At 47.7% G+C, this 9,190-nt stretch overlaps 1 protein-coding gene across 1 annotated transcript in view; it reads right to left on the reverse strand.

The window, feature by feature from the left end:
- The window catches only part of MACF1 (microtubule-actin crosslinking factor 1), a 459,246-nt gene extending 450,696 nt beyond the window's left edge, over positions 1–8,550 (reverse strand). The window contains exons 1-2 of the mRNA XM_011977683.1: positions 8,502–8,550; positions 7,477–7,748 (exon numbers count right to left, since the gene is read on the reverse strand). Coding sequence (XP_011833073.1) covers positions 7,477–7,696 — 220 coding nt within the window. The 5' untranslated portion in view covers positions 7,697–7,748; positions 8,502–8,550. The remainder of the gene's footprint in view (positions 1–7,476; positions 7,749–8,501) is intronic.
- Positions 8,551–9,190: the final 640 nt, after the last annotated feature.

The raw sequence follows: 9,190 nt of genomic DNA on the forward strand, positions 1-9,190 counted from the left end.
AGTTCCTAATTCTCACCAGCTCTTCTCTCTTCATTTTCCTTCTTCCCTTTCTACTAAAGCCAAAGAAAGGAGAGCAAGAATAGATGCAAACCACCGGGAAGTGCCCTGTTTCTTTAGGTTGTCCTGGCTAATTCGTATTTCTTTTCCCAGCTCCAGAAGAAATGCTATCATTGCTCTAAACCAGGGAGGGGCAGGAGTAGAAGTCCCTTCCCTTTCAGAACTTCCTCAGAACTCTTTGGACTTGCACCATAGCTCAGCTCATGCCGCATTCTAACTGTCTTCATAGGCAGGAGCTGGGCTCTGAAGTGCAGTCTGAGCCTAGAACAAAGTAGCCCTAGGGATATTTGTTAAATAAGCAAGTGTGTAATCAGTGAATAAGCAAGGGGATAAATCAGCACATTCATGAATCTATGAACAAATGTATGAGTGAATTAATGATACTAATGAAAAGAGCTAATATGTATCAAGGGCAGCCAGGTACAGCGGCTATAATCCGAGTACTTTGGGAGGCCAAGCCGGGCAGATCACAAGGTCAGACATCAAGACCATCCCAGCCAACATGGTGAAACCCATCTCTACTAAAAATACAAAAATTATCTGGGCGTGGTGGCGTGCACCTGTAGTCCCAGCTACTCCAGAGGCTAAGGCAAGAGAATCGCTTGAACTTGGGAGGTGGAGGCTTCAGTGAGCCAAGATCGCACCACTGCACTCCAGTCTGGCGACAGAGCGAGACTCTGTCTCAAAAAAAAGTATTAAGGGCTGACTATATAGCAGGTACTGGGCCAAGCATCCTACTCCCAGCTACCTCATTTAATCTACTGTGCAAGTCTCTGAGGTAGTGCTCTTGCTCCCCCATTTTAACAGTATCAGAAACTGAGGTTCAATGAAGTTACTAACATCCCAGGGTCACCCAATTAGTAAGTGAGCAATGGAAACTAGGACTCCAGCTGACTCCCAAAGCCAGTCCTTTGCATGAACGAACGGAAGAGTGAGCACATGAGGAAAGGTGTGAATAAGCCGGGGAGGGCATCCCTGGAGACACCCACTGAGGCCCCAGGCAGAATCCTCCCCTGACCACAAGGCAAAAGCCTGGTATCTTCTGGGGTAGGGGTGGGGCACAGCTTAGGACAGAAGCTTCAGCCCATAATCATCACCCTTCAAGTTATAGGAACTTCAGACCTTCCCTGTAGCAGCATCCCAGATCCAGGCAGAGAATCCAGCAAGGAGCACCCATTCTGCTCCTACAGGAAAGCCAAGACAGAAGAAGAGGCTGGCAGGCTTCTAACTGACAGGTGGCAACAGGCAGTGGCAGGGCCAAATCATGGCAGGCCCTAGCCACAGCAACCAGAAAGAGGAGGCCAGCCAACATCCATATAACATTTTAGTGATGATGGATCTGTTCACAGACCTTTCCTCAAGGGCAGTACTGCTGAAATAAAGAACAAGTGCAGTCCTAGATCTTGCTGCAGTGTCAGCTACTCTGGTGGCATCTAACCCCTGAGCCCATGAGACTGAGAAATGATGGCCTTCCACGGTCCCCAAAGTAACCAGTCCTTCCTCTGCATTCCTACCTTCAGCGTAGGCTTCTCCCATAACAAACAGAAAGGCATGAGCCAAACTGCCATTCCATACCTTTCTCTATGTCACCTAGAAAGTCACTAGAAAAGCATGATGGCGTTAAGACGACATTACACCTTGCAATCCAGAAACCACCTTCCCTCACCATCTGGGGTCCCACAGGGGCCCTGCACCTCAGAGAAAGGACAGATTGGCTGTCTTTTCTGCTGCCTGCACAGAATTCTGCCCACGTGGTCATGTTCCAGCCCACAGCTAATGTGACCCAGATTTACTTTCAAAGAGCTGGAGCTGAGCTGGTGGTGTGTAGCTACAATTCATTCTGCCCCACTTTCAGGGCACTCTCCTCTGCTCATCTCTCCTGCTACTGAAACCAAGCTCCAGGACAGGGCCAGAGACTCTGAGGACACCGCCAGGAAGAAGAAGAGAAGCTGGGAAGGAGGAGGAGCCTTCCTGGATACAAAACTCGAAGAGCCTCAGGGCAAGGAAGGTTGCCAGCTCAGGAGTAAGGATTCCCAATTAGATTGTCTTTAGGGTTCCATTTCCCATCCCTGCATTCCCTTCTTCCCACTCACAGCTTGGCCAAAATAAGCCACTTCCATCTGCTCCCTGACAAAGGCCTAAAGAACAAAGGAAGGGGACAGAAATAAGAGGCTTGGGCCCCTTCTTTGCTGGCCTGGGAAACTGCTGGCCTCCTGAGTCTCCACTGTCTCATCTGGCTGCCAGGGAGGTTACAAGGAATGACACTGCTAAGTGCAGTAACAGGCCATGTGAACCTGTGTTTTTCCAGCACATTCTGATTCTCATTCATCTCCCTTTTACACTCTTCATCACCATCTCCCTTTTACAGATATGGAAACTGAGGATTCAAGAAGCAAGGTCATTTGCCTAAGTCTTGTGACTCCAGATTCAGTTGTCTCCACAGTGCCTGGCACGTGGCAGGAGCTTACTCCATTTTTTTATTGAATGAATGAATGAGCAGAGACGTGCCTGTGAGATGTCTTCTCAGAGCTCCCAACCTGGAGGAGAGACACATGGGCCCAGAGGAGTAAGCTCCAGCTTTTGACCAAGTAGTGCTCTCATGACTCTCTGTCCCGGGGCAAACAGGGTAAGATGGGACTCCTGACTACAGAGAGCTCCAGAGCTGGTGAGGGAAATGAACCTGGGAACAATGAACGTGAATATAAAGCCAACTGAAACAAGGGCTGTGCAGAGAAACAATTGCCATCTGACTAGAAGGCCACAATGGAGCAGATGTTGGGAATGATCATTTCAGCAGCATTTGCTGATACTCCCAGGAATGAATCCCATAGATGATTTCTACTGGCACATAGCTTAATCCCTTTTTTAGTTGAATGAATGAATAAATGAACAACCAGAGAGGGGTCCAGTCCTTAGCTCTGAGTCACTGCGCTCCCCTTTTTCACAACACATACGGGAATATAATTACTTTTTCCCTTCTAACTACTCAAAAAAAAAAAAAAAATTAGAGACAGGGTCTCCTAGGCTGGTCTCGAACTCCTTAGCTCTAGCGATTCTCCTGCCTTGGCCTCCCAAAATGCTGGGATTACAGGTGTGAGCCACTACACCCGGCCTTTTTCCCTTCTATCCTCTCCACTAGACTGAGTTCCATGCAGAAGGGACCACATCTTCAGTCATCTTTGAATATTGCCAAGGACAGGGAGGGTCCTGATTATGTGATGTTAGACAAATGAATACCTCACTGATGAGTAGTTGGTGGAATCTTCCTGCACCCTACCGTGCCCTAGCCCAAACATGAACCCTTCTTCAAGATATGTTACTGCCATCTGCAGGAAACTTGTAATAATAAATGTACACGTCTGCAATGACAACAAATGTGATGTGAATCACACCCCCAAGGTTGTGCAGTATACAGCCATGTGACACCCTGTCTTGTACCCTGTTCTCAAGATACTCCTCACAGGTCCCAAGGGATACATCATTTCTTCCTCTCTTTGTTTCTACCCTTTGGGGTTGTACTCCTTGCTAGACTAAGCTCCCTAGCGCCCCACTTCCTTGTTGCTCCCCACCATTAAGTAAGAATATTTCTACTGCTCTTCACTAGACAGAAAGCCAGAGGGGAAGAGGCAAATTTTCCAAGATCTTTGTCTCTCTCCTTTCCTGTTTCTATAGACCAGGATCCTGAGGCCTTTCCCGGAAGTGACCAAGTCTCTCAGATGAGTGTGGAGATTTAGACTGTCAACTACAGAAGATTCAGACTGGCCTGGTTGCCAGGTATTGCCCAAGGAAATAGAAATAACAATGTACAGGGACGTGTGCAGTGGCTCACGCCTGTAATCCCAGCACTTTGGGAGGCCGAGGCAAGAGGATCACCTGAGGTCGGGAGTTCAAGACCAGCCTGACCAACATGGTGAAACCCCATCTCTACTAAAAATACGAAAATTAGCTGGGCATGGTGGTGCACGCCTGTAATCCCTGCTACTTGGGAGGCTGAGGCAGGAGAATTGCTTGAACCCGGGAGATGAAGGTTGCGGTGAGTTGAGATCGCGCCACTGCACTCCAGCCTGGGTGGCAGAGTGAGACTCTGTCTCAATAAAAAGAAATAGCAATGTACTTGGAGTTAGAAGATCTGTGTTTACCAGTCCTGTGTAACTACAGGCAAGTCCCTTAAACCTTCTGAGCCTCGGATGCTAACATATGTCCTGCCTAACAGAGTTATTTTGAAATCTCTGTGTAAACCATAAAGCTGATAAACAGAAACAAGACACTTTCATTAGTGACTCTTGTTACATTTGAATGTGGCTGGGCTTAGGGAGTGGAGAATATGGCTGGCAAAGAAGAAGGAGAAACAAATGGAGGGAAAGGATGAGAATAGGAAGATGGGCAGAAGAACAAGGTTCAGCACCCTAAAACCTGTTTGAAATCAGCAGGTTTCTCAGCCCCAACATCCCTCTCTATTCTGACATGTGTGACCACCAGGCTTGCCCCTCTCAAGCAAGGGCGAGGCCCTAAGACCAGCTCAGGACACGGAGTGGGCCAGGGAAAGGGAAGCTCTGTATTTGGTAAGAGTGATTCAGACACCCCCACTTGGCTTCATAAGCAAGATCCAGGGGGAGGAGAAAATTGCACAGGCCACAGCTGGCTTCCAGTGTAAGACTGATTTCATTTCCTCCCACAATTAAAGTTCTGCTTCGGAGAGCTTCAGAGCATCCGGGGTCTCCCAGACATGCCCCTCCTGCACCTCCTGTGAAGGAGTTCCTGCAGAGCTAAGGCTGCCTTTTCCATTACTCTGGTGGAGCCCCCACAGCATTCTAAAATCACATGAAGATTTCAGCAAGACCCTAAAGTCGCAGTCCCGCCTCGTCTCTGCTGCTTCTCTCCTCTCCTGCTAAAGAAACACGCCCAACTGCAGTGCACAAGTTATTTTTAACCGTGGCAGTCTCCCCATTTCAGCCTCACTGGCCCAGCCCCCTCCTCAAAAGAGGCATTCAGCAGTGTCAGGATGCAAAGGAGATCAGCATCTCTGCCAGAAACACAGCACAGCGCAGCACCTGCCGTCCCTTTGCTCAGTTGACCCAGCAGGGTCCTTAGGAGCCTTGCCTGCGTAAAATTAAGCCTCCTTGAGTCCACTCCACTTCTATTCTAGACTCCAAATCTGAAGCAGCGGGCAAATCATCCCGTGGGCCTCCTCAGAGAAGACTGGAAGTGGAAATCATCACAAAGCAATCTAAGTATGCATGAGTGATGAGTGATGGAGGCAGAGGGTATAAAGAAGGAAGAATGAGACAGCCCACTCTGTCTTCAGGAGAAAGAGGTTTACGAGTCTTCAGGGCCCTGAGTTATGGCCCTTCAAGACTGGGGACAAGTAAAGCCCTTCCTGCACCCTAGGGACAGCTCTAAAATTCTGTTACTGGCTGATGCTGCAGGCCCAAAGGTTTTGAGAAGGACTTCCTCCAAGGACTCCTCGTTGCCCACTAGAAAGAGCTCAAACTCTCCCTCCTGCCTTCCAGACCCCACTGCTGTCTCCTCACTTGGAGCTCACTCCCTCTAAAGTCCTTTCCTGATTACCTGAGCCCACATAAGCCTTTCTCTAACTTTCTGTTACAGCTCAGTGCCTGTTTCTGGATCACAATCTGTCACATCACATAATATCCTCAAAACACTCATTCAGCATTCATTCAGTCGTTCAATACCGGTCGATCTCTAGCATGCACAAGGCCCTGTGCAGCCCTCAGGGACTCAAAACATAAGACACGTCCCAAATTGCTCACTGTTCTAAGGGAGTGATGGGCACCCTGTGGGTTAACTGCTACATTGAACAAGGGAACATGGAGGAGAGAAAAGTATGACTGCTAGAGCGGAGGAGGAAGCTTTGGATACCACTGGGGGCATTAAGGACAGAGGAGGCGGCACTTAAAAGAGGAGGAGGGTTTACCAGCATCTTGCAGAGAAGAAAATTAAAGCGTGGTGGTTTCATCCTGCAAGATGCATCCCTTTGGGGGGCAAGTTACTGTGTACTGTGGCAGGGAAATTCGGGGTAGAGGTGGTGGCAGGTGAAGCTGAAGAGGTAAGTAATTTTGATTGGTCTTTATGCTGAAGCCTTTATTCCACAGGAAATTAGGACCCAAAGGTGGTTTTTAAGCAGCTGAGTAATAGAATTAGGTTTGTATTTTATTTTATTTTTTATTGTGTTTTTAATGAAGTGTTGTACGGGCAAAACTTCATTTCATAAAATAGAATATGTGTTATTGAGGTTTGTATTTTAGAAAAAAAATACTCTATTAGTCATGTGGAGGATAGTGGCAAGACTAAGAGAGGAAGAGCTATCAAATGCTCATTGGAAGGTCCAGGTGAGAGATGACACAGTGGAGGGGGTGGCTGTATTATTTGAGAGACACAAAGAAGGTAGCAGTACAGGCCTTGGTGATGGCTTGAAAGCGGGTGATGTCACTGAATTAGCTGCAGGCACTGCTCTATCTTCCTATCTGTACTGTAGCACCAATACCCTACTGAGATGCTGAGCACACTTCAGGGAGGCAGCTGTGGATGCCTTCAGTGGAAGCATCTCCTTTATTGAGCCAAAAACTGTGCTAAGGGCTTTCCACACATTATCTCATCTCACCTTCAAGGCATCCCTGCACAGTGGGCATTCTTAAGGAAAGTGACACTGAGATAGAATAAGGGACTTGCCCAGAGTCACACAGTTGGTCAGTGGCAGGGCCACAATCCAGCACCCTACCCTCTCTGATTCCAAAGCTTACACTCATAACTACTGCACTGCACTGCTGCTTGGCAAACAGCTGGGCACATCCCACCACAGGAGGCAGCCCCAGCCTTCACACTGTGTTAAAGGTCAGCATGTACACCACTTTTGGAAGGCAATACAAGTAAAACTGTGGTCTCCAAGGATTTCATTATAAGGAAATAACAAAAGTCAAATCATTCTTAACCATGTTCTCAGCAGCATCGTCTAATATAGCCAAAAAGTGAAAAAAGAGTAGGATTTAGAAAATCATGAAATAGTAGACAGCTTTTAGAAATGGTAACTATAAAGTCTAAAGTGCAATATGGAAAATCTTTTTAATGTAAGAGTAACTGAAAAGAGTCAGATGCAGAGTGGTACCTAAGCCATGAAGGCACCTGCATAGAAAATATAACTGAATGGAGACAAAGACAGGGAAGAAGGTGCAGAAATGAAAACAGGTCTCATGTGAGCACAGGGGTGGCAGATTTTCCTCTTTAGAGTTTTTCGTTAATGTTATTTCAACATCTTTCCAGGAATAATAATAACAAATCAGATTATGGCTGCTTTGTCAGAAACCCTGGTGAGGACCCCTCGGCTCCCCACACAGCTGCTGCACCCAGGCCCATTCCTCCCTCACACCCACACCATCCAGCCTGCTGGGGGACCTCTCTTACCAGCGACTCTAACCACAGCACGCTCTGCAGGGTCCAGCACCGAATCCTGGCTTTTCCGCTTTTTCTGCTCATGCAGTGGCAGGTTCCAGGGCAAGGTGTCCCCTGGGGGACAGGGAGACAGGCTCCCTGACCGCTCGCTCCTGTAAGATCGCTCACTCCGACAAGACCGCTCGCTCCGACATGACCGCTCACTGAGCGTCTCTTCATCTGAGGAAGACATGGCCCAGGTGGGGGCTGCCGCAGGAGGGCCTGGGAGCCCAGGGAGAAGTGATCTGAAGGAGAAAGGGTTGAATGTGAGCAGACACAGACAATGATCCCATAAGGAACACTGGGACTTGGGAAGCAGAGGTTCTAGTCCTGCCTATCTGTACCTCAGTTTCTTCACCTGGAAAATGGGATGAAGATAATACATCCCAAAACTAATTCACGAGGTTTGGGGAATATTATATGTGATGATGTCTATAAATCTTAAAAACATCATGTAAAAGTTAGCTCCTATTCCTAGGAACTATTATTATTGCTATTTGGCACATTTGGAGGATTAAGCTCACAGATCGCATGACAGAACGCTGTGGGTTTAAATTCTACTCCATTTACTAGCTGTGTGAGCCTGGAGAAGCCATTTAATCTCTCTGAGCCTCAGCACCCTCATCTACAAAATGGGGATGACGATAGTTAGAACCTAGCCCTATCGGGTTGGGTTCTGCATGTAAAGTGCTTAATCCTGCATGTAAAGTGCTTAATAGTGCCTACTGCCCAGTAAGCACTCAATACACAGTACCTATTATTATATTCCTGTTCTACTTACCTCCCAGGAATGCTATAAGGATAAAGTGGGGCAACAGATGGGAAGTATTTTCAAAAAGCTAAAGCATGATCTCAATAGCAGGCATGAAGCAAACCATGGGCTAGAATAGGCAGAAATTCCCTGGTTTCTCCCACTCTGTTTCCAGCAGATATATTAGAAAATGTACTAGACTTGAAGTAAGACAGACCTGGGTATAAATTCTGGTTTGGCCACTTACAATTGCTGTGATCTTGGGCAAGTCACTTCACCTCTCTGAGACTCAGTTTCTTCATCTGCAAAATGGGGGTAATATTCCACCTCAGAGGATATTTAAAGAACATTGTCAAATGCAAATGTAGCACTGGTTGATGCCATGCATGGCACCCAGCAGGCATTAGATTAAATGTTCATTTGCTTATTTCAAGGGCTGTTGTGGGCATAAGTGGCACAGCATGAGGATAGGGTGAGGGGATAGGACAGAAAGTCCATTTTTTCTGGTCAGTTTAGCTAGTGGAGAGGGTTGAGTGAAAATACAATTGCTCTAAGGCCAGCTGGGCTCCACCAGCCAGACTGGGCAGCCTTCCCTCAGCCAGGTCAAGCTCGCTTCCCAGAACCATCTGCTACACACAGCCCACCATGCCAAGTGCTCCATCAGAGCGCGAATGGTATGTGCCTTCAGCTACCAGCCTTCCTACAGGTCCCAAAGCCAACCCGGGTACCCAGCTCTGACTTTGGCTGTAGGGTCCAGGGAGGGCAGGAGCTGTTGATTTTCCCTTATAGGGAATACCTGCACACAGGGCTATGTAGAGACAGCAAGGTAGCCTACATGGCTAGACACAATGGGTCTGTGACCACAGCTCCTCCGGGATTCTCGATTCTCAGCCTAGAGGTAGTAAGGGGCAGAGACAGCCTCCTGGGTCATTGGCA

This window comes from Mandrillus leucophaeus, unplaced genomic scaffold (assembly GCF_000951045.1).
Source record: "Mandrillus leucophaeus isolate KB7577 unplaced genomic scaffold, Mleu.le_1.0 Scaffold182, whole genome shotgun sequence".
Lineage (NCBI taxonomy): Eukaryota > Metazoa > Chordata > Mammalia > Primates > Cercopithecidae > Mandrillus > Mandrillus leucophaeus.